The 25,852-nt window shown below is 41.8% G+C and overlaps 1 protein-coding gene across 3 annotated transcripts; it reads right to left on the reverse strand.

Annotated features, from left to right (window-relative positions):
- Nucleotides 1-209: 209 nt before the first annotated feature.
- LOC100057155 (zinc finger protein 709) lies at nucleotides 210-25,852 on the reverse strand. Of its 3 annotated transcripts, XM_070274021.1 has the most exons (5): nucleotides 25,729-25,844; nucleotides 24,921-25,041; nucleotides 7,787-7,913; nucleotides 7,516-7,576; nucleotides 210-7,127 (listed from the first exon to the last, which is right to left on the reverse strand). In XM_070274021.1, exons 3-5 carry the CDS (start codon nucleotides 7,872-7,874, stop codon nucleotides 5,648-5,650), a joined length of 1,629 nt encoding a protein of 542 aa, XP_070130122.1. In that variant the 5' UTR covers nucleotides 7,875-7,913; nucleotides 24,921-25,041; nucleotides 25,729-25,844; the 3' UTR covers nucleotides 210-5,647. The 3 variants fall into 3 exon arrangements, with proteins under 3 accessions (XP_070130122.1, XP_023501106.2, XP_070130123.1); XM_023645338.2 differs by lacking the exon at nucleotides 24,921-25,041 and having other exon boundaries at nucleotides 25,729-25,852; XM_070274022.1 differs by lacking the exons at nucleotides 7,787-7,913; nucleotides 24,921-25,041 and having other exon boundaries at nucleotides 25,729-25,850.

The raw sequence follows: 25,852 nt of genomic DNA on the forward strand, positions 1-25,852 counted from the left end.
TTGAAATAAATAAAAGTATTAAGAGCTTTGCAATGCAAAATAGTTTTCCAATCCAGTCTCTTGGGCAAATTACAGTTTCCAGGTTAATTAACACCTCCATCACCTCACAGTTACCTTTTGTGTGTGTGGTGAGAATGCTTAATCTACTGTGTTAGCAAATTTCAAGTATAAAACAAAGCATATGTATATCAAATCATCACACTGTAGTCTTGAAATATGAACTATTTTATTGATCAATTACAATACACCTGAGGAGAAAAAAAAGTCTTCAGGCACATCCCAAATTTATTTAATGATTTATTTTTTTCTTATATCACTGAAAATAGGAATCTGTCAAAACCCAATGCTTCATCCCAGAGGTGAAAAAATATTTGGAAAAGGAAGGGTTGGAATTTAAGGTCCTATTAATAATAGCCAATGCACCTGGCCATCCTGAATCTGTTTGCTATGAAAATGAAAATTTTGAGGTTGTATTTTTACTTCCAAATACAACCTCATTGCTTCAGCTCATTGACCAAGGCATTGTTTGGTTTGTCAAGGCCACATACACCCACTTGGCATTTGATCATCAATTGATGCAGACCCCTTTCTGGACAGAATTCAGTGCTGGAAATCGTTCACTACTGCTGACACAAAATTGCAATGGATGAATTAAAACTAGAAACTGTACATGCCTTCTGGGAGAATTTACGAAGTTGTGAATGATTTTAAAGCTTCCTGGGGATTGATAAAGAAGTTAGGAAAACCATTTATGTAGCAAGACAAGTTGGTGGAGGATTTGCTGATATGTTTGATGAAAAAGTGAAAGAAAATGCTGAAGGCCACTGAGAAGTTTTAACAAAGGAGGAATTAGAAGAATTTGTTGTGTAGGCTATAGAGGAAGAAGAAGATAAAGAAGAAACAAGCAAAACCAGCAATGTGGACATTACTGAAATTTGCCCAAGGGTTTCAAATCTCACAGACATTAAAGGACAAGATTATGTAATACAATCCTCAGATAGAACACAGCATTAAAGTCACCCATATGATCACTGAACAATGATCATTTCTGCAGCAACATTTGGGTGTTAAAAAAAAAAGACAACTTCTGATTACTATCTTCTTCCAAAAGGTTTCAGCAAAAAAACTTTCAACTATTGATGATCCCCATCTACTGACATCATCTGCTCCTGACATCCAACCGTCAACATCATCATGGCTCGATCCAAGATCACCTGAAGCAGATGAGCCTTCTTCTGCTGTATCATCAGGTCAACGGCACCCGAACACTACATGACAATGCCTGTGTCACTCAGCTCACTTCATCTCATCACACAGGCATTTTAACATCTCACATCATCACAAAAAGACCGAGTGCAGCACAATAAGATCTTTTCAGAAAGACCACATTCACATAACATGTATTACACAATATTGTTATAATTGTTCTATTTTATTATTAGTTACTGTGCATCTTTTATAGTGCCTGATTTATAAATTAAACTTTATCATAGGCATGAATGTATTTTAAAAACACAGTATATAGACTTCAGTACTATCCATTTTCAGGTATCCACTGAAGGTCTTGGAACATATCCTGCATGGATCGCGGGGAACTCTTCTACTAGAATTTATACTCCCCTCTCTTTGACTGCAGGTGGGACACTGGTGGCCTTTGGCAGGAGGGGACTGAAAAAAACATGATTTAAATTTTGGTATTACAAATGAATAAGAAATTAATCCCATGACTAAAGTTATGAGGTATAAAAATTCATTAAAGCATAAAAATTTATGAGAATAAAAAATAAAATCTGCCTGAGGAAAAATATCTGAATTTGTACACACATGGTAATACTGGCTCAGAATGTATAAGGATTAAATGGAGAAAATTACAAGTTGATCTAAAAATCCATAATTACAATGGGAAATTTCAATATATCTTCTCAGGAAATGAGAAATATAATATTTCTTAGCAAACAAGTACTTGAAGCAGTTAATAAAAGTTTTCTAAGAAAAAACTACAGAAGCATTCATTAGAGAAAAAATGCACATACTTTGAATCACATACAAAAGTAACTGAAAACATTGAGGGACTACACTCAACTATAAGCAACAGGAAACATCCAGAATCTGCCTGACATGAGGACGATGCCAATTCTCACATGCAAGCACTCAGTCAGAGCAGTCACTGCACAGTTCACTGAAGGAACAAACTCTCAAACTTTTTTTGACGGCACCAATGTTATTGTCATAGTGGAATCAGTAACACATGGTCACTAGCAGTATTAACAGGACAAGATGTCTACTATACAAATCAGACTTCATAGGAATACATCTAGAGAAGAGGGGAGTAGTGCTACAGAGAATCTTCTCAATCACAACAGTCTAAATTTGTTGCCTGGTAGACACGAGGGGATGCAGACAAGTCTAACGTGGGCTGGATCCTTCATGTTGGATTTTGGAGGCAACTGTAGAACCCTACAGCTTGGGTCAAATGGAAATCAAACCGTCCTGGTTTTGAGGATATTCTTGATTAGCAGGGCAAGAATGAGGAAAACAGACTGGAAGGACAAGTCTGAGAAGGCCCTTGGCTTCTGTCTGTCTTCTGTCTATACAGATGGCTCCAAAACTTGCCTAATCCCATTTCATGTCTGCATTCCAAATTTCCTGTTTTGATGAATTCACAGAACCACAAGGATAATAGATTCTAGAAAATGTAGTTCACAACACTACTCACGTCGACATAACACAGTCAAGAAGAATCATCTCCGACTCTAGATTTTATTGTCCTATCACAGGTCTCTCTTCTTAATGCAAACTCTATAGCCCAAATCCCAGCCAGAAGCAGTGACAAAGAGCAAAGGACAAAAGATAAAAATAATAGTTCACGTGAGACTATACGATGAAATTTGCATACTTGCAAATATATAGAAAATGTTTATTGGCAAGGAAAATGGAATAAGGCTCTTCAGGCCAATGAAATGGAAGATTTCTGTTAAGAACAAAATATAATGGGTAAGGCTTATCCAGGACTTGCCATAGGAGATCAGTAGGAAAAAACCAACAAATACCAAAGTGTAATTTTTCAATGTTTCTTTCCTTAACAAATTACAAAATTATATAAAAACTAAACCTATTTGCATATTAGAAATACACTTCAATTCAGCCATGAAGCCAACAGACTTCAAAATACAAACACAAAAATTTTACTGACTAAAGGGAAAAAAAATTACCTATTATATTTAAGAACTCTGGCTTAAGGAATACATACAGAATATCTCACTCCAATATTTACTTGCAAAAGTAAGTAGAACTCCACACTACAGAGACTCACTTGAAAAAGGAGTCACTGAGAAAGGCCATATTAGAATAATTATAACACTTCTTCCACGTTGTGAATTTTTGAGAGTACTCTACATGAATTAATTTGCACCAGGCTTACCCGTATCACAGGCATACCGTCACATATTGTGAGCTCAGTGTCAGACCACCACAATAAAGCAAACATAATAAAGTGAGTCACACGAATTCTGTGGTTTCCCAGTGCATATAAATGTTTACGCTATAGTCTATTAAGTGTGCAACAGCGCTATGTATTAAAAAAATCAATGCACATACCTAAAATTTTATTAAAAATACTTTATTGCTAAGAAATGCTAACCATCACCTCAGCCTTAAGTGAATCCTAATCTTTTTGCTGGTGGAGGGTCTTGCCTCAATGCTGACTAATCAGGGTGATGGTCACTGAAGCCTGGGATGGCCACAGAAATGTCTTAAATTAAGACAACAATGAAGTCTCCCACAATAATGGGCTCTCCCTTTCATGAATGATTTCTCTGTAGCATGTAATGCTGTTTGATAACATTTCACCCACAGAACTTCCTTCAAAATTCCAGTTGGTTCTCTCAAACTCTGCCACTGCTTCATCAACTAAGTTTATGTCATATTCTAAATCCTTTCTCATAATTTCAACAATCTTCACAGCATCTTCACCAGGAGTAGATTCCATCTCAAGAAACCACTTTCTTGGATCATCCATAAGAAGCAATTCCTCATTTGTTAAAGTTTGTTTATGAGACTGCACCAACTCAGGCACATCTTCAGGTACCATTTGTACTTCTAGTTGTCTTGCTATTTCCATCACACCTGCAGTTACTTCCTCTGTTGAAATCTCGAATCTCTGAACGACGGTTGGAATCAACTTCTTCCAAACTCATGTTACTCTTCATATTTTGACCTCTTCCCAGGAATCATAAATGTTCGTAGTCATATATCATTGTGAACCCTTTCCAGAAGGCAAGGATTTCAATTAACTTTGCCCAGATCCAGCAGAAGAATCACTATCTATGGCAGATACAGCCTTACAAAATGTCTTTCTTAAATAATAAGACTTGAAAGTCAAAATTTCTCCATGATCCACGGGCTGCAGAATGGAGGCTGCCTGAGCAGACAACAGTAATCTCATTGTACATCTCCACCAGAGCTCCTGGGTGACAAGGTGCACTATCAATGAGCAGTAATATTTTGAAAGGAATCTTTTTCTGAGTAGTAGCTCTCAACAGTGGGCTTAAAATAGGGTCTTGCTCTGGATTAGACTTTGGCTTAAGGGAATATTGTGACTGGTTTGATCTTCTATCCAGACCACTAAAACCTTCCCCGTATCAGCAATAAGGCCAGTTCACTTTATCATTCATGTGTTCACTACAGCAGCACTTCTAGTTTCCTTCAAGAACTTTTCCTTTGCATTCACAACTTGACTAACTGGCACAAGAGGCCTAAGTTTCAGCCTGTTTTGGTTTTCAACGTGCCTACTTCACTAGACTTAATCATTTCTAACTTGACTTAAAGTGAGAGATTTGTGACTCTGCCTTTTACTTAAACCCTTACGCCACTGTACGGTTATTAATTGGCCTAATTTCACTATGGTGTCTCGGGGAATAGAGAGGCCCTAGGAGACAGAGAGAGAGATGGGGGAATGGCCAGTCAGTGGAGCAGTCAGATCACACGCTATTGCTTAAGCTTGCTATCTTATACGGGCATGGTGTGTGGGGCCCCAATCACAAAAACAATTACAATGGTAACATCAAAGATCACTGACCACAGATTACCATAATAGACTAATAATGAAAAAGTCCGAGAATTCCCCAAACGTGACACTGAGACACAAAGTGAGCAAATGCTGTTGGATAAGTGACACTGATTTATTTGCTCAATAGACTTGCTCAATGTGGGGCTGCCAAAATCTGCAATTTGTAAAAAAAAAAAAAAAAAGTACCTCAAAAGCACAATAAAGTGAAGTGAAATATAACAAGGTATGCCTTTACTTATATTAATATGATTTCTTGCCAGTACAGTTTTCAATACTACTCAAAAAGTACTTGCTGAAATTACAAAGTTTCTCTATTTTTTAGTCATATAGTATGTATCCACTGCACATTCTCGCATGGTTTTGTGGGGCAAGTGAAAGTTTTCCTACATTGTTTACATTCAGGAGAATTCTCTCTACTATGAGTCGTTTCATGGTTCCCAAAGAAATGAGACAGCAGAAGGCCTTCCCACATTCTTTACATTTATAGTTTCTCTCCAGTGTGCATACTTATGTTTCATGTGTCCATGAAAGTTTGTGCAACAAAGAAGGCTTTCCCCCATTCCTTATGTTCATAGACTTTCAGGTATGAGTTCTTTCATGATTTTGTAAAGAACTGGGACGAGTGAAGGCTTTACCACAGCTTTTACACTGATAGGGTTTCTCTCCAGTATGACTTCTTTCATGTTTTCGTAATGAACTGGGACAATCAAAGGCTTTCCCACATTCCTTACATTTATAAGGTCCATCTCCAGTGTGCGTTATCATGTGTCTTTGAACATATGAGAGATAAACGAAGGCTTTCCCACATTCCTTACATTCATAGGGTTTCTCTCCACTATGAGTTCTTTCATGTTTCTGAATGGAACTGAGATAGGCAAAGGTTTTACCACATTGCTTACATTCATACGGCTTTTCCCCAGTATGACTTCTTTCATGTTTTTGAAGGGAACAGGGAAAACTGAAGGCTTTGCCACATTCCTTACATTTATGAGGTTTTTTCCTAGTATGAATTCTTTCATGATTTTCAAGGGACCTGGGAGTACTGAAGGCTTTACCACATCCCTTACATTCATAGGGCTTTTCTCCACTGTGTGTGCTTTCATGACATTGTAAGTAATTGGGACAATTAAAGACTTTCCCACAGTCCTTACATTTATAAGGTCCATCTCCAGTGTGCTTCATCACATGTCTTTCAAGGCTGGTGAGAGAACTGAGGGATTTTCCACATTTTTTACATTCATAAGGCTTTTCTCCACTGTGTCTCCTTTCATGAATTTGAACGGATTTGCGACAACTAAATGCTTTACCACATGGCCTACATTTATAGGGTTTCTCTCCATTATGAACTCTTTCATGTTTTCGAACATAACTTGGCCAAAGGAAGGCTTTACCACATTGCTTACATTTATAGGGTTTCTCTCCAGTATGAACTCTTTTATGTTTTTGAAAGTTATTTGGACAACCGAAGGCTTTACCACATTTCATACATTCATAAGGCTTTTCTCCACTGTGTCCCCTTTCATGACTTCGAAAAGACGTGAGACAACTGAAGGCTTTACCACATTGCTTACATTTATATGGTTTCTCTCCAGTATGAATTCTTTCATGTTTTCTAAAGTAAGTGGGGCAACTGAAAGCTTTACCACATTGCTTACATTCATACGGTTTCTCTCCTGTGTGAGATTTTTCATGAAGTTGACAGGAACTGAAACAACTCAGGGCTTTACCACAGTACTTACATCTATAGGGTTTCTCTCCAGTGTGAATCCTTTCATGCCTTCGAATGGATCGGCGATACTTCAAGGCCTTCCCACATTCCCGACATTTATATGGCTTCTCTTCACATTCCTGATACACGTATGATTTGGATGTAGCGTGAGATCTCAGGTGCCTACTAAAGGATGAATGATCCATGAAGACTTCTCCACAAAAACTGCATTTACAAAGCTTTATTCCAACAGGAGTCTTCTTTGTCTGATTATGAATTGGAATCTGGCTGAAGGTTTCCCCATACTGACTACGTTCTTTACTCTTCACAAGTCTCTCAAGCATATGACTGCTGTAAAATAAAGAGAAGCACATTATCAATGGCTTATTTACTAATGATTTCATACCTATCAATAGTTACGACAATGACTTTTTTACTGTAATCAAGGAATGTGTAAATTCCAGCACTCTGATTGAATGTTGAATGCTGTGCAAGAGGGCTCCATCGTAGCTATTACCAAAACAGTGATATGCATAACTGAGGTTTCTAAATAGTGTTTCCAAGTCTACTACTTTTCAAACACTATCTACCACATTTGAGAAAAATATTTTGATAAAAATATTCTAGGAATGAATCAATATGAAACTGTGCTGATTTGTTCTATACGCTGTTTTTAAAATGTCATGACACAGGAAGATTCTCGCATGGGATATTGCTTTCTCATGTGAGTGCAACTCACCTTAGATCTGTCCTGTGATTTTCATAGTGATCTTCAACGTTATGGTCTTCCCATTTTCCTCCTAAAATGCAGACCAGGAAAAGTCATCGGAAATTATAAAAGACTATAGAAAAATCGTTAGATTCTAGGTCGATGATGAGCTGTGACCATGCCTCGTTTATTTACAATCTATTCCCTTTCTACATTTCACCTCCTGAAACAGCACTGATGAGCAAGCAACACTAGTTTTCTAACTGACTACGTAATTAAGTAAGAATGTTGTCATCCCTACCTATTGAGGCCAGATTCCTGAAGGTTTCCTTCATCACATCTCTGTAGAGTTTCTTCTGGGATGGACCCAGCAGAGCCCACTCTTCCATGGTGAACTTTACACTCACATCCTCAAAGGTCACTGAATCCTAAAACATCCCAAATACATATATAGGAGGATGAGTGAGACAAACAGCAGTGTGGAGCTATACTCAAGTCATAAGAAGTTTACATATGACTCTGTTGTCTCCGTATATTTATTCTATAACCTGGTCTTCAGAACTCATTCTCTGGCACACTCACTTCCTCATAAATTTAACAGCATCATGAACACATGGAATTTATTGTACATTTTTATTCTGATCACTTCAAGTCTTCATTGCTCTGTAGTGTCAGGATACGAGAGCCCCTTGGAGAAAAGAAAGAAATGCTATACAAATGACATAAATATTACCATATTAAGCACTGCAATTCCTCATGAGATAAACTCCTTCATATCCTTCTTTAACACCCACCATATCACACAGTACTGCATAAAGCATAGGGTCACATCTACATGAGGGTTTAGTGAATAAAAACAAAGCAAAGAACTGCAAGCTTTCTCTTCTATTCCCATCCCCAAACAGGAGACACCAGAAGGCCTGTGGAAATCCAACCTGTAACAAGATCCAGCTGGCCATATTGTCCTGACCTAGTCCAGGCCATGAGAAGTAGTCAGATCCAGCTGGCTGAATGAAAATATTCTTGTGGAGGAAAATGATTTATAATTAGTTCATAAAATATTTCCACAGACTCAATTTTATCTTCTCTTCTCTATCTCCTTTCATGGGGCTAGGAAGTTATTCAGAAGCTATAGCTCAGGCATGTGGAAGAAGGCATGTAACACAGACCTGCACAAAATCCCTCCACTCATGAGCCTCAGGGTTAGTTCCCATCAATTTTTAGACACATAGGAATGCACACTGATGATGAGCTCGCATAAGAGGTTTTCCTGGCAGAATCATAATAGTGTAACCTGGGCCTTGGTGACCTTGAGGAACAGGTTAAGACGTGGAATTTGCAGGAAATTTCATTGAGGTCCACGATGGTTTGATGATGAATTTGCACATGATTAAAACTACACAAAGAGTTCAACAGTGCTTTCCTCCAAAAGAACATAAAATCTCCTTTCTCTAATTTCAGCAATACCCAACCAGCCACTCTAGAGGCTGACCTCTCAATTTCTCTTTTCTGAGTTCCCCTGTGAGGCACAGCAGCATGACAGCCCATCCCAAGCATAGGAACCCCTCAGTGGCATAATTCCCCTAAATGCTGGTCCCGGAAAGAGATCAATAATCCACTGACGTCCATGTGCAGGAAACAGAGAAAAGTTCCCGATAGCAATTCTGAGGCTGGAATTGACCTATTCAGGAGAGGAACAGCAAAATAGGAACCCCTCTCTTGTTGTGGGTCCAGAGGGTAAGAGGAGCTGCCTGCTCAGCCCTCATTACACTGTTACCCCTAGTTCCCAGGGGATATGTTCTAAGATCCTCAGTGGATGCCTGAAACTGCAGATAGGACCAAACCCCACACATACTATGCTTTTTCCCATACATAAATGAATATGATAATTTACAACTTAGGCATGGTAAAGACTAACAACAATAACTAATAAAATAGAACAGGTCATAAAAATGCAGTGTGATAAAAGTTACCATAGATGTTAGCAACCTCAGCATACAATTCTTTTCCTTTCTTTATTAATTTGAGAACTTCCACCTTTTCACTTAAAGGAAGCACTTTATGGCTTCTCTTTGGCACATCCGAATTGCTAGCACCCCTACGCTTGTGGTTTGGGGCCACTATAGAGTAAAATAAGGGTTACTTGAACACAACCACTGCAATACTGTGCCGGTCAATCTGATGACTTAGATGATACCAGGTGACTAATGGGTGGGTACCACATACAGTGTGGATACTCTGGACAAAGGGATGATTTACATCCCAGGTGGGACAAAGCATGACGGCATGAGAGTTCATCATGCTACTCAGAACAGCATGTAATTTAAAACTTATCAATTGTTTATTTCTGGAATTTTCCATTTAATATTTTGGACCACAGTTGACCATGGGTAACTGAAATGGGGGAGAGCAAAACCACAGACAAGTGGAAACTTCTGTACTCTTTCTACAGCGGAAGTGTAGAGCTCGATCGTAATCAAGCCCCACTATCTAGTTTGCAGAACAGAGTGAACACGAGCAGGCTCGAGACTGGTTATCCTTCGAAATTCTGGCTCACAGAGTTCATCTGTTGCTGGTATCCTGGAACTGGGATTTTCAGAGTGACTGTGCCAACCTTACAGATAAGAGGCCTCAGTGTGTCTAAAGTGTCTGTGCAAACAATTTGGTCTATAGTAAACTCCTATTTCCCTTTGAGAATCTGTAATTTTGTCACATGTTAGGCAGAGGATGCCTATGTGATCAACCCCCAGAAAACACCCTGGCCACTGAGTCTCTACTGGGCTACCCTGGGAGACAATAATCCACACCTGTACTCACAACTTTGTTGCTTGGAGAACTGAGCCCAGCATATGTGACTACAATGAGAGACATTTGGAAGCTGACTCCTTGTTTCCTCCAGACCAAATTCAATTCAGTACCAAACAAGACTAATAAAGGATATTTAATGATCTTCATGGAAATTTTTTTTTTTACAGATTTTATTTTTTTCCTTTTTCTCCCCAAAGCCCCCCAGTACATAGTTGTATATTCTTTGTTGTGGGTCCTTCTAGTTGTGGCATGTGGGACGCTGCCTCAGCATGGTTTCATGAGCAGTGCCACATCCATGCCCAGGATTCAAACCAACGAAACACTGGGCCGCCTGCCATGGAGTGTGCGAACTTAACCACTCGCCCACGGGGCCAGCCCCTTCATGGAAAATTTTTAAATTGGGGGTAGTATGTCAAAGTAAGTGAAAGGATGGCACATCTTCTCAGAAAGAACCAACCTGTGTCACCTCTCCCAAATCAGATCTTTAGAACATCCTATAAATCCTCAAAACACACTCTTTAGGAGTCAACAAAAACTACTCCTCCAAACCTAATAAGAGGAACAATTGTCAAAAAATGAACAAAGTGTTCTGAAGAATAAAGTGGCAGTCCACCAAACACACATCAAGAACTTTTAAGCTACAGGATGCCACATGATACAGTATTAGCAGACAGACAGACAGAACAAGGGAAAGGAAAAGTATCTTCCGTGGGTTGGGATTTAACATGGAAAGTCGGTGAAGGACAGAGTGGGCACTGGAGAGCAGTGCCAAGTACCATGAGAGCTTTAATACCTGGGGCAGGGACACACTGTGATCTAAGCGGAAAAATGCATTATATTCCCCTCTGTTCCATGGACAATAGTCAATTCATCATAGATCTAAATGTTAAAGATAAAACGGGGCCACCTTCAGAAGTCACAGGTAAGTGATTCATTGACACAATAGGGAGAAAATTCTCATAGAAGAAAAAGAGTAAGCCATAAAGCCAGAGACTGACAAATTCAAATATACTAAAATCAAGGTAATTAGACAAACAAAAGGGAAAAAAATCAGCAGCACAAAAGGGTTAGTTTGCAGAGTAAACACGAACAGATGCATAATTTTAAAATGGTAAAAGAAGCAAAACACTCATCAGAAGATGAAATACCATGCATGAAAAATGACCGTCACCTTGTAATGAGGTAAGAGGCAAATAAAATGTCAAGTCCCCATTTCACAGTGATTAGAACAAAAATTCATCAATTTAATAACCCCACGTATTGAAGACCATTGTCAACAAATCAATAAATTATGCACAAATAGTGGAGGGCTCCAATGATACACTCCATTACCATTTCCTGTAAATTTGAACCCAATCGCTAGCTACAGCCCAGTAATTTTTTTCTTATGTTTTATTCTATTTTTATTGCAGTAAGAGTGGTTTATAACATTATATAGATTTCAGGTGTACATCTTTATACATTTCGATTTCTGTGTAGATTACATGTTCACCACCCAAAGACTGAATATAATCCATTACCACACGCATGTGCCTAATCACCCCTTTCGCTCTCCTTCCTCCCCTCTTCCACTCTGCTAACCCCCAATCCAATCTGTTTCTATATGTGTGTTTGTCATTGTTTTTATCTTCTACTTATGAGTGAGATCATACAGTATGGAACTTTCTCCCACTGACTAATTTCTCTCAGCATAATACCCTCCGGGTCTATCCATGTTGTCACAAATGGCCAGATTTCATCATTTCTCATGGCTGAGTAGTAATTCCATTGTGTACGTATACCACATCTTCTTATGCATTCGTCCCTTCATGGGCACCTAGGTTGCTCCCAGGTCTTGGCTATTGTGGATAATGCTGCAGTGAACACAGGGGTGCATGTATCTTTACGCATTTGTGTCTTCAAGTTCTTTGGATAAATACGCAGCAGTGGAATAGCTGGATCATAGGATAGATCTAATTTTAATTCTTTGAGGAATCTCCATACTGTTTTCCATAGTGGCTGCACCAGTTTGCACTCCCACCAGCAGTGTATGAGGGGTCCCCTCTCTCCACATCCTCTCCAACACTTATTGTTTCCTGTCTTGTTAATTATAGTCATTCTGACGGGACTGAGGTGATACCTCACTGTAGTTCTGATTTGCATTTCCCTGAGACTCATGTTGAACATCTTTTCATATGCCTGTTGGCCATCTGTATACCTTCTTTGGACAAATGTCTGTTCAGATCTTCTGTCCATTTTTTAATTAGGTTGTCAGTTTTTTGTTGTTGAGATGTATGAGTTCTTTATATATTTTGGATATTAACTCCTTATCAGACACATGGTTTGGAAATATCTTCTCCCAGTTGTTAGGTTGTCTTTTCATTTTATTGATGGTTTCCTTTGCTGTGCAGAAGGTTTTCAGTTTGATAAAAGTCCCATTTGCTTATTTTTTCTATTGCTTCCCTTGCCCAGTCAGACATGGTACTTGATAATATGCTGCCAAGACTGATGTCGAAGAGCATACTGCCTATGTTTTCTTCAGGAAGTTTCATGGTTCCAGTCTCACATTCAAGTCTTTAATCCATTTTGAGTTAATTTTTGTGTATGGCGTGAGATAATGGTCTACTTTCATTCTTTGGCCACGTGGCTGTCCAGTTTTCCCAACACCGTTTATTGAAGAGACTTAGCTTTCTCCATTGTACGTTCTTGGCTCCCTTGTCAAAAATTAGTTGTCCATAGATATGTGGGTTTCTTTCTGGGCTCTCAATTCTGTTCCATTGATCTGTGTGACTGTTTTGGTGCCAGTACCATGCTGTTGTGGTTACTATAGCTTTGTCATATATTTTGTAGTCAGGGAGTGTGATACCTCCAGCTGTTCTTTTTTCTCAGTATTCCTTTGGCTCCTCAGGGTATTCTGTTGTTTGATATAAATTTTAGGATCCTTTGTCCCATTTCTGTCAAAATTGTTGTTGGAACTTTGATAGGGATTGCCTTGAATCTGTAGATTGCTTTAGGAAGTATGGACATTTTAACTATGTTAATTCTTCCAATCCAAGAGCACGGAATATTTTTCCATTTCTTTGTGTCTTCTTCAACTTCTCTCAAGGATGTATTATACTTTTCCGTGTACTGGTCTTTCAGCTCTTTTTGGTTAAGTTTATTCCTAGATATTTTATTTTTTTGTTACAATTGTAAGATGGGATTGTATTCTTAATTTCTCTTTCTGCTACTTCATTGTTAGTGTATAGAGGTGCAACTGATTTTCATATGTGGACTTTGTATCCTGTAACTTGACCGTATTTATTATTTCTAAAAGTTTTTTTAGCGGATTCTTTATGGTTTTCTGTATCATGTCATCTTCAAATAGTAATAATTTCACTTCTTCCTTTCCAATTTGGATCCCCTTTTTTTTTCTTGCCTGATTGCTCCGGCTAAGCCGTCCAATACTATGTTAAATAAGAGTGGTGAAACTGGGCATCCTTGTCTGGTTCCTGTTCTTACAGGGAGAGCTTTCAGTTTTTCTCCACTGAGAATATTAGCTGTGGGTTTGTCATATACGGCCTTTATTATGTCGACGTATGCTTCTACGCCCATTTTATTCAGAGTTTTTATCATAAATGGACGCTGTATCCTGTCAAATGCCTTCTGTGCATCTATTGAGTTGATCATGTGATTTTTATTCATTTTATTATGTATCATGTTTATTGATTTGCAGATGTTGAACCATCCCTGCCACCCTGGAATAAATCCCACTTGATCATGGTGTATGATCTTTATAATGTACTGTTGTACTGAATTTGCTAGTATTTTGTTGAGGATTTTTGTACCAATGTTCATCAGTGATATTGGCCTGTAATTTTCTTTTTTTGTGTTGTCCTTGTCTGGTTTTGGTATCAGGGTAATGTTGGCTTCGTAGAATGAGGTAGGAAGCTTCCTCTCCTCTTCAATTTTTTGGAAGAGTTTGAGAAGGATAGGTATTAAGTCTTCTTTGAATGTTTCATAGAATTCACCATGGAAGCCATGTGATCCTGGACCTTTTTTGGGGGGAGGTTTCTGATTACTGTTTCAATCTCCTTATTGGTCTATTCAAATTCTCTATTTCTCTCTTGATTCCATTTTGGAAGGCTGTATGATTCTAAGAACTTATCTGTTTCTCTAGATTATCCAATTTGTTGGTGTATAGCTTTTCGTAGTATTCTCTTATACTCTTTTGTGTTTCTGAGGTGTCTGTTGTAATTACTCCTCTTTCATTTCTAATTTATTTCAGCCTTCTCTCTTTTTTCTTGGTAGTCTAGCTAGGGTTTGCCAATTTTGTTTATCTTTTCAAAGAACCAGCTCTTGGTTTCATTGATTTTTGTGTGTGTGTGTGTGTCTCTATTTCATGTATTTCTGCTCTGTTTTTATTATTTTCCTCCTCCTACAGATTTTGGGCTTTGTTTGTTCTTTTCCCAGTTCCTTTAGCTGCACTATTAGATTGTTTATTGGGGATCTTTCTTCTTTGTTGAGGTAGGCCTATATTGCTATAAACTTTCCTCTTAGAACCACTTTTGCTGTATCACATAGATTTTGGCATGTCGTGTTTTCATTTTCATTTGTCTGCTGATATTTTTTGATTTCTTCATTAACCCAATCATTGTTCAGTAGCATTTTGTTTAATCTCTACATATTTGTGGCTTATTTGATTTTCTTTCTGTAGTTGATTTCTAGTTTCATACCTTTGTGATCAGCAAAGATGCTTGGTATTATTTCAATCTTCTTAAATTTATTGAGACTTGTTTTGTGGCCTAGCCCAGCAATTTTTTAACAATGTCCACAGAATTTATTGTGTATTTGCGCTTGGAGACTCATACAAGGGTGGCATATGCTATTAGCAAAACATCTAGAGGATCTACCAATAGAACCACAAAGAGTATTCCAAAACATATATCAATAACCATTATCATTATCTACTGTATAACAGTTATGGTCACCTTGCACAGGCAGGTGGACTGCAACCCATGATCTGATTCAGATGTCTACGATGACAAAACACACATGCCTAGACGGTATGAAAAGGTGTATTACTTCCATAATGAGACTGTCAGGGGAGGGGAGGGCAGGCCTCTCAAGCAGGTGGGAAATGCCTTGAGAGAGCAAGGAGAGGAGACTGCCTGGGTGTTTCCCAGGAGAGGTGAGGGGGTGGGCTAGGGTGAAAGTTCAGGTACCAGGGCAGGGCCTTCTGTGGATGAATCACTTGCCATAACTAAAAGAAGGAGCACCCAGGCTTTCTTTTCACTGTGTACAGATGTGGGGCACAAGGGGATGAAGATTTAAAGCTCCCTCGGCAGTCAAACATCAAAAAAAGGAGTCAGACACTTCTGGCCTCTGGTCTGGCATGTAAGGAGCTTAGAAACCAGCTTCCACTCCTCAGAAGAAAAAAGCCAAGAAACTTAAAATCATCAACTCTTCATTCAGAGAACTGAAGGCACAGGGTAAACCGCTGTGTATACAATTAGGAAGAGAGACCAAAAAAGTAGCCATTTAAAAATGTGCCCAGAATATTCTGTTCTTCTTGACAAGGCATGTCCTCAAAACAACCTGTTTCACAAGAGCATAACTGACTGGGATTTTCCCAGAGCCTAACTGACCTGGGGGGGATGGAAATAGCCAATTTTAATCTCTTCTAGCCTTTTCTGCTTTCAAGAGTGGGGCAGTTGTGGAGATAATAGGCTTTTCCCCTCCTGACAACAAATATGTGGTGTCTGTCCCAATGCCACTTCTCCAACTCTACATCATCAAAGAGGTGTCCAACAGTTCAGTTCAATCCTAACACTAACCACCAAGAGTTCCCATCAGACTGTACAATTGAAGAGCTCAGTCGCACACAATGCCTCAACTTCAGATGCCAACCACAAATGGGGTGTCACCATTGCTACCAACAATTCTCCTCAGACATCTACAAATTCACAGATTCTCTCCACACCCTGTCAGGCTTGGCAATTTGCTAAAACAAATCCGAGAACTCAGTAAAGCCATTTACTTGCTATTCCTGGTTTAATATAAAGGATACAGTTCAGAAACAGCTACATGGAATAGAGGCATGGGGCAAAGTAGGCCAAGAGCAGGGGTGAGGGTGGTGGACGTAGGGCACCTCTGCTCTCTAGATATGTTACCCTCCCAGCGGCTAGATGTGTTCACCAACCCTGACACCCTCTGAATTCTGTCTTTAACGTTTCTGATGCAGGTTTCACTACATGGGCACAATTTATTAAATAATTAGCCACTGGTGATTAACTCAGTCTCCAGCCCCTCTCCGTTCCCCAGAGGCTGGGAGCTGAGGCTGAGAGTTCCACGTCTCTAATCAAAGCTCGGTGGTTCTGGTGTCCAACTCCTATCCTGAAGCTATCCAGGAGCTGGCCAAGAGTTGTCTCATCTAAACAAAAGACACTCAGGGCCAGCACACTGGTGTAGTGGTTAAGTTCTCGTACTCTGCTTCAGTGGCCCAGAATTTGTGGGTTCAGATCCCAGTGTAGACCTACACACCACCCATCAAGCCATGCTGTAGCATCGTCCCACACACAAAACAGAGAAAGGTTGGCACAGATGTTAGCTCAGCAACAATCTTCCTCAAGCAAAAAGAAGAAGATTGGCAACAGATGTTTTTTGTTGCCAAACAAAAAAAAAGACACTCTATCACACTTATTACTCGAGTAATTCCAAGGGATTCAGGAGATTTTTGCTAGGACCTGAGAACAAAGGTCAAATATCTTTCTTATTATATCACAGAAAGTCAAGCCCAGGGACACAGCCTCACTTAAAGATTGAGACCCAATCACTGGACTGGCCACAATCACTCTGCCCACACCTCCCTCTACATCAACTGGGCTCCTGTTTAATGTTAGTGCACTACACTGAAGGAACTAGATGCTTTCCAGTAACAGCAGGAAGACAGCAAGCATGTCCCGTCTCACCACTCATAGTCAACATTGTACTAGAATAACTAGCGAATGCAATTAGATAGGAAAAGAAGACAAGAAGTATAGAAATTGGGAAGCAAGAAATAAAAATGTTTTTGTGGCATATGACAAGATTGTCTACAAAGAAAATCTCAAAGAATCCCAAATAACAACAAAAACCTCCTAAACAAATAAGACATTAGAGAAAGGATGAAGGATAAAAGATTAATATACAAAAGTCCACTGTGCTCTATAAATCCACGCAAATATACTGACCTTTGACAAAGACCAAAGAGAAGTCAATGGGGAACATAGTGAATGGGAAACTATTTACAAAAAATAGTGTAGGGAAAACTGGACATCTAAAAGCAAAAAAAAATCTACACACAGATTTTACACCTTTCACAGAAACTAACAAAGTGGATCATAGATTTAGTGTAAAATGCAAAACTACAAAACTTCTAGAAGATAACACAGGCAAAAGTCTAGGTGACCTGGGTTTTGGTCATTAATTTTGAGATGGAACAACACAGGCAAGGTCCAAGAAAGAAAAAACAACAGGTCTGACTACATTAAAATGAAAACTTCCTGCTCAGTGGAACAGGGTTAAGAGAATTTAGAAACAAGCCATAGACTGGCAGGCAATCTTTGGAAATCACTTACCTGACAAAGGACTAGGACCCAAAACATCCAAAGAATTCTTAAAACTCAACAAAATTACAATAAACAACCCAATTAAAAATGGGCAAAAGATCTAAACACACACTTTAATGATGATATACAGATGGTAAATAAGCACATGAAAAGGTCCTCAAAATTGTATATCATCAGGGAACTGCAAATAGAAGAAGAATGAAATATCACCACACACTCTTTACAATGGCTGAAATTCACGACACTGAGAATACCAAACAATGGCAAAGACGGAGGGCAAGAGAAACCCGCATCCATTGCCGGTGGGAATGGAGAATGGGATCCCTACTTTGGAAGAAAGTCAGTTTCTTCAAACTAAGCCTGCTCTTACCATACGATGGAGCAATCGTGCTTCTTCAAGTTTACCCAAATGAGTTGAAAACTTACATCCACAAAAAACCCTGCACGTGAACATTTTGGAGAGATTTACGTAGAACTGCCAAGAATTAAATGTAACCATATATGTCTTATACACAAATGAATACAAAATCACTGGTACATCATAGGACGAAATATTCTTCAGAGATTAAAAGAAATGAGATTATGAAGCCAAAATGATACGGAGAAACCTTAAAATCATATTGCTAAGTGAAAGCAGCCAACAGGACAAGGCTACGCTGTGTGATTCCAAGTATGCGGGAAAAGGTCCTTGGTCTCCAGTGATGTGGGGTGGGAGGAGGGAGGATGAACAGGTGGAGCACGGGAGCTTCTTAGGACAGTGCACATGTTCCACAGTAGTGCCCCCTTATTCACAGTTTCACACTCCATGGTTTCAGTTACCCACAGTCAAGTGAGATCCAAAAATATTAAATGGAAAATTCCAGAAATAAACAATTCATGAGTTTTAAATTGCATGCCATTCTGAGCAGCATGATGTAATCCGGCACCGTCCTGCTCCATCCCGACCAGGACGTGACTCATCCCTTTGTCGGACACATCCACGCTGTACATGACACCTGCCCGCCAGTCACTCAGCAGCCACCTTGGTTATCAGACTTACTGTCGCAGTGTCACAGTGCTTGTGTTCAACTAACCCTTATTTTACTTGATAATGGCCCCAAAGTGCAAATTTAGTGATGCTGGCAATTCAAATAAACCAAAGAGAAGCTGTAAAGTATTTCCTTTAAGGAAAAGGTGGACAGTTCTCAACTTAAAAACAGGAAAAAAAATGTATGCTGAAGTTGGAAGATCTATAGTAAGAATGAATCTTCTATACATAAAATTGTGAAGGAAAAAGAAATTCATGCTGCTTTTGCTGTTGTACCTTCTTCATCTACAAAAGTTACGGCTACAGAGCATGGTAAGTGCTCAGTTAAGATGAGGCACTAAATTTGTGGGTGGAAGACATGAACAGAAAATGTGTTCCAATTGACTGCAACGTGTATCCCCATAGGTGCGTATGGACAGGAAAAAACATAGTACACATGGGGCTTTGTACTACCCGACCCAGTTTCAGGCATCTACTGGGGGTCTTGGAATGTATCCCGAGGACAAGGGGGGACTATCGCATATGATACAGAAGTGATGGAGTCACGTCAATTCACATTAGCCGAAGACCAGAGACTATACAACACAAAGAGTCAACCTACTGAAGCTTATGGACTTCCGTGAATCAAAACTGGCTGGATGGAACCACAGTAACGGGTACCACAGTAACACAAGACACACAACACAGGGCAAACTGTGCGGAGGCAGCGGGTTATGGCGGAAGTCTCTGCAGTTTCTGATCAAGGTTTCTCTAAACCTAACTGGTCTTAAAAAAGAGCTAAACCGTACTAGGAAAAAAAAGATGAAGAAAGATGTGTTAATATTCATCCCTGATGACTGACTGATGACAAAAACAGGCCATCTTTCATTCAATTAATTTGACCTTATTTCAACAAGCCATTATGGTGCTCTATGAGGCCTGCAGCCTGAGGCTTGGAAGAGAGGAGAAACTTCCTCTGAGTGCCTTGTTAAGAGCCCAGCACCGTATGTTCTGAGACGTGAAATGAGAACCTCCGTTTCTATCAGTAGTGTCTCAACTCCAGTGGATAAAAAGGCCTTTTTTGTGGCCTATTCTATGCAGAGACAAGTGTTACTATGATTTATATTGAGGACAAATGAAGCAAGAGATTCCCAGAGTTCTTTTACCACAAAGGGGCAACTCTTAGAGAATCACTCAGGAGCAGTAAACACGTGCACGTGGGGACAAGTGTTGGTCAGCACTAGGATGACTGCTTGATGTATGGTCACTGTGATGACCCTTGGGTTTGGTCCTTCATCAGAGATGTCCCAATTAAGACATGAAAGCCAGCAACTCTACCTGAGCTCCATCATGAACATATGTGGTGATGTCATCCCTAAAGTCTATGAAACGCCCATCGGTTTTCACTCCGGGAGTCCTAAGGAGCTCCCCAGGCAGCCTGGGGATCTGGGAAAGGGGTGACCTCTTTTAGCACCATGGCACCTGGCAATGGACTGAGGACACGGAAGGCCACCTACTCCCATAGGCAGGATATCGTAGAAACTGCAGGTTTGGCCCCATGGTGTCTTAAGGGGGTCTCCAGAGCCATGCTGAGCTCCTGGGGTGCTGTTTCCAGGCTGCAAGTCAAAATGGACTGCTGGCTAGGTGGTCCCATGCTCAGGGCCATGTACTGCCAGGATCACCTGGTGAGTAGAGGTCACTGCGGCTCTTTTGCTGAAGCCTCTCCAGTGCAGGAGACTCTGAGGGCACCATCAGGACTGCCTGTTGTACGGCAATTTAAAGAGTCTCCAGTGTTTTGTGGTACTGGTGCCCATTCAGGAGGGCTGATTTGCAATTAACAGCACAAATAAGTTCAAGTAAAATCTCTACACAAAAATGTTACCTCTAGAACAACAAAAGAACCTAGTAGATGTGGTGGGTGCTGAGGGACAACTGCTGTTTCTTCCTAGTGTCAGGGAGGGAGCGGGTCTCTGCTTATCAAATAATTTCCAGAAATTTAACAAAGTTGTCAGGGCCTCATATTATATTTGTGGCAATGTCCCATCCACTTTTCTGAGCTCCCTTTTTCAATATTTGCATGTCCTGAATGTCCTCAGAGGATGTGTCATTAATGTAACATCGTCCCTGTGTTCTTGGAGGAACTAGGATGCAGCTCAGACCCCGCCTGCAGTAACTGTGGGAGGGCACAGCTGTGGAAGATCCATGAGGATAACCCAGTAAAGGGGCATCATGTCCCTTCAGAGGGAAGGCCAAGTGCAGCTGAGAGGCTGTGGACACAGGACTGGACAGAACAGACTCAGCCAAATCTGTGACAGCAGGATATTGATCACTTGCTGATTGGCTGTGGTCAGTAATTTCCAGACTGTGGGGACTGGGGACAGAGGTCTGTGTGGTGCAGCCACAGCCTCGAGTTGAGGTAACCCACTCTGAGGGGTCATTCATTCTCTCCAGGTTTAACGACAGGACAAATTGGGCTGTTAAAAGCACACTAGGAATAATCAGCCCCTCACTAACCAGGTTTCCTCTACCCTTCTCAATCCTTCCAGGCCCTGGGAAATTTACATTGCGCCACGTTAACTACTTTCTTTGTGGGGGAAGGTCCCTGGGCTTCCATTTTCTCAAGCCAATTTGTAAGTGGCAAAGACTTCATATAATTTTAATTCTTGAATAATTGGATCAGAGCTTCCCAGCTCACTATGGGATATTTCAGGACAATGGGTGTTATGACCATGGAGAGTTTAGGCAAAACCGTGCTCCTGATGGTTAAGGAGAAACCTTTGTCCTATTTGTCCTATATGCATTAATGCCCCTAAGATCAGCAGGGGCACGTTACTTACGTTTAATGGGATCCCAGGTGTAAACGTCATTTGAGACCAGGTATTGGTTAACTGCTTGAAGGTTTCTGAATTAGTGCATCACATCAGAGAGCAAAATTCATTCAGAACCCAGGGTGTAGAGGCCCAAAAGCCAAGCAGTGTACCTTTCTCTGTTTTGTTCCATAGACTCTGACAGCATATTTTTGACTACCAACGGGGCAAACTGTGGACCGTTGTTTCAGTACTTTACTGTATCCTTCCTCCTCACTTCTCTCTTTTTAAATGACAGCTGTTTCAGGAGCGACCCTGCAATGGGCCTGCCTGTGCCCCAACTCCAGGGTGTGTTAGGGCCAACCCAGCCTCTGTCACAGATAAATTCCAGCAAAGACATTGACCCACAACGGCTTTAAGGAGGACCCAATCCCATAACTCTGCTCCCAAATGCCTACGAATTTTCAAAACTGCCAACTCTGCTCAGCTGCACCTAGAACTGAGGTTGGTGGATCAACAAAGCAACACCGAGCAGCACAGCTCCCAGCACGAGCTCCCAGCAAGCAGCAGCCCACAGTGCATGCCACCACCAGGCAGCAGAGCAGGGGAGCAAGTCAGAGCAAGAGAAGACAGACCCTTTGTGGCCGGCCGGTGGCACAGCAGTTAAGTTCGCACGTTCCACTTCAGCGGCCAGGGATTCACCAGTTCGGAAGCCGAGTGCGGTTCGGAAGCCAAGGGCGGACCCACACATCACTTATGTAACCATGCTGTGGCAGGCGTCCCATATATAGAGTAGAGGAAGATGGGCACGGATGTTAGCTCAGGGCTAATCTTCCTCAGGAAAAAAATAGAGAGAGAGAAGACAGACCCACGGGTGGGGGTCATGTCTGGACATGCTGCTCAGGGCACCAACTGTCATGGTCACCTGCAGAGAGGTGGTTCCCTTGTTGGGACTGATGCCAGGACGGCACACACACACAGAGTAGGACAAGGCTTAGGACTCACATCATAGAGGTCTGAGGGGAGGGCAGGGCCGGCCTCTCAAGCAGCTCTGACAGGGCTCAGAAAGCAAGGAATGGAGCCTGGCCTGGGGGTTCACTGGGCCTGGGGGTGGGGCCAGGCAAGAGCTCTGCACACAGGCAGGCGCTGGGGTGGTGGGAATCTCCTGCCTGCTCTAGAGGAGAGAGCACCCAGGCTTCCTCCTCAGCTTGTCCAGGTGGGGGCACAAGGGAAGAGGGTGGGTGAGGCTTAAGCTGTGAGCAGGCACCCAAAAATGTGGAGTCTGACTGCTCACTACAAGGACAAAGTGGGTAAGAAAAACATGCATTCTCGATCAATTTATAAAGAAACACTAACAGGAGACTCAAAAATAACCAAAACTGTACTTGAGGGTGGCTGGAGTACCAGTGCTGGAGGGGACCAGGATATATGAGGCAATGAATCTTACACATTTATTTCAAATAAACAGAGAACTTTAAGTATACTGTATTTTACTATTTAACAGTCTTTTATTTAAACTTTTGTACATAGGAAATCATTCTAACATTTAATTCCTTTAAACATTATCAGTTACAAAAGTGTAAGTTATTGAAAGCGAAAATATTTAAATGTCTTTCTAGATATAAGGACATGCAGCATCCAGGTTTCCGGCCCCTCTATCTCCCACTGGGGTGTTTCCAGGAATAAGCAGGATATTATAATGCAATAGGGGTTTGAGGTTTGCCACTTAAATACAGGAGGATTTTGGAAGATTTACATAAGCTTTCAGAAGATTCCCTCAAGTCAATTAAAATAGGCATTTCATTGCTTTAGCCTTTTAACTTCGTTTGTTCTCTAGGAATATGCACATACAAAAACTGATCTAAAAATGAAATATGCACCTGAGAACTTCAAAACATTCATCTCACATCTTGAGGTTCTCTGGCCTAAATGGAATAGAAATTCTATTTGTTTCCAAAATTTTCTTGCTTTGCTCACCTCCTATCTCTCCATCAACTTACAGTCTCAGGGCCCAAGTACTAAGGGAAACTAGAGCCAAAGGGCTGCACTAGTCCATCGAGAAAGGAATCCAAAGGGAAGAAACACAAACACTGGAATCAGCTCAGATGAGCAGCCTGCTTCCCACAGGACAGAAGGAAAGCCACGGTCAGAAGGTCCCATGTTCCTGACTCTCCTGGTGGAGACAGAGCCCTGGAGGGGGTCAGTCCCTGGAGAAGGAGGGGAGGGCACCTGAGCAGCCACAGGAAGGAGCTCTGGGAGCCCCACACACCCTCCTCTCCCCAGGGAACAGTGCACATGCTCACTCTCTCAGGCTCCATTCTCACCGTGAGGAAACTCAGCTGGATCCAGTTTAAGGTTCTGACCCAAATGGACCCCAGATGAATGGGCCCTAACCCAGGACACAAGAGCTCCTGACTCTCACAGACTTTCTCAGTTTAAACAGATTATTCTGAGTGCACCTACACTGTGGATGCAAAACTCCAACTATGTCTAGAAACAGGCCCAAGGAATACAGTGACAACCTCAGAAAGGGCGTCACTCCCCACCCCATGAGCACGGGCACCCCCAGCTTTCCAGGGCTCTGCAGCTCCTCTCAGGATAAAGGCTCCTTCCATGGGGGTTTGAGCAGTAGGACACCTGCAGGGGGAGGCTCCCCAGGAAGGACAACTGGGCCTTCAAGGCCTTCCATCTGCAGGCCCAAGGGGTCCTTAGCTTAGACTCACTGCCCTCAGGTCTCTGTCCCCACTGGAGTTTTTCTGGACCATCACTCATATTTTAAATACACAAACCCAGTGGTTGAACAATCCAACTATAACACTCAAACCAGTGTCGATGTGGAAATGAGGGAAGACAATTGCATGGCACTTTGCTGGCTCAACAAAAAACCCCACAAGAATGTACTGCATTGTGGGAAAAAAGATGTTAATTGTTATTTCTAAGACAAGAAATTTCTTTATAAATTATTAATCTTACTTGAACACTGCAGGTCTGCAAGTCTAAACCCTAGAAATCCATTTGAACTCACCGAAAATAAAAGAACAATCCTCAGAATGTTACTGTCACACTCAAGGGAGGAAAAAAGAAAAACAATGTTTAAATCGTGGAATGTAAAACTGGAATATTTTATTTTTTCTGAAATTTACCTCTTTCTGCCACTTGGGAGATATTTTATATCGTCTTTCAAGCTGTATTCATTAAATAAATTTTTATTCATGGCAAACTGAGACTAAATTTAAGTGAATATACCTTTTCAAGGTGACAACCCCAGGGAGGGGCAGCACTGACAGGACAGATCGCCCGGAAAAGTTTCTCAAGAGGAACCTGCAGCGAAGGACTGCCAGCTGCGCGTCCGCGCCCAGGTCGCAGCCTGCAGGAGAGGCGGGAGGAGCTCGCACCACGCGCCTCCAGGGGGATGCGCTACTTTCTCTCAAGAAAAACATCCACGAACGAGGAATAAACCCTCTTAAAAGAGCCGCCCACTGACTACGGAAAAGTGATAACTAAAATATCGGGTCTGTTTGTGGTTGATAACGATGCGGGGAATCAGGAACCGGAAGTTGGCGTTCGGGAACGCGAGGAGGGATCTGGAAATTTAGGGATTTACTGTCGGTCCTGGAAGAGCTGGGGGGACAGGGTCGCGGATTTGAGACCCTGCTCCCCAAACACTTAGAAGACTCAGGAGAAAACGGGTCCCCTCCGAGGAGAAAGGAGGCCCTGGGGACCCACAGACCGCAGCCCCTCCGCGCACGGACCCCGGAGACCGAGGCCCGACTGTCCTGCGGGCCCTCCCGCGGGCCCCGCACCGTCTGGGACACGCGGGGCTGCGGGCGCACAGCGGCCCAGAGACGCTCCCGCCCAAGTCGCCGCGCGCAGGGACCTCAGGACGCCCGGGGCCCGGCTGCCGGCCCCGCCCCCACGCTGCGGCCGGAGGGGCCTGAGGGCCGAGCGGCGCCACCGCGGACTCGGGGCCGCAGAGCCCGGAGGGGACCGCGGGAGGCCGGGCCCGCCCCGCCGCTTCCCACCAGCCCCTCCTCCTCCGGGGCTGAACTCTCACCATTGCTGAGGCTCGTGGGGCCCCCGGCGTCCTCCCCACGACTCGGTACAGGTCACAGCGCCACGGAATCCGCGGCGGAGCAACGTGGCGTCCTTACGAGAAGCGACCCGCCATCGGAAAGACT

The sequence above is a fragment of the Equus caballus genome, chromosome 7, assembly GCF_041296265.1.
Source record: "Equus caballus isolate H_3958 breed thoroughbred chromosome 7, TB-T2T, whole genome shotgun sequence".
NCBI classification, from domain to species: Eukaryota; Metazoa; Chordata; class Mammalia; order Perissodactyla; family Equidae; genus Equus; species Equus caballus.

Bases quoted from the DNA above. Each gene is read 5' to 3' on its own strand.
- LOC100057155 (XM_023645338.2), bottom strand. The intron at 7,577-7,786 runs GTAGGGATGACA...TCTGCATTTTAG, and splicing joins CAGGAATCTGGCCTCAATAG to GAGGAAAATGGGAAGACCAT. The intron at 7,128-7,515 runs GTGAGTTGCACT...TTTATTTTACAG, and splicing joins AATCACAGGACAGATCTAAG to CAGTCATATGCTTGAGAGAC.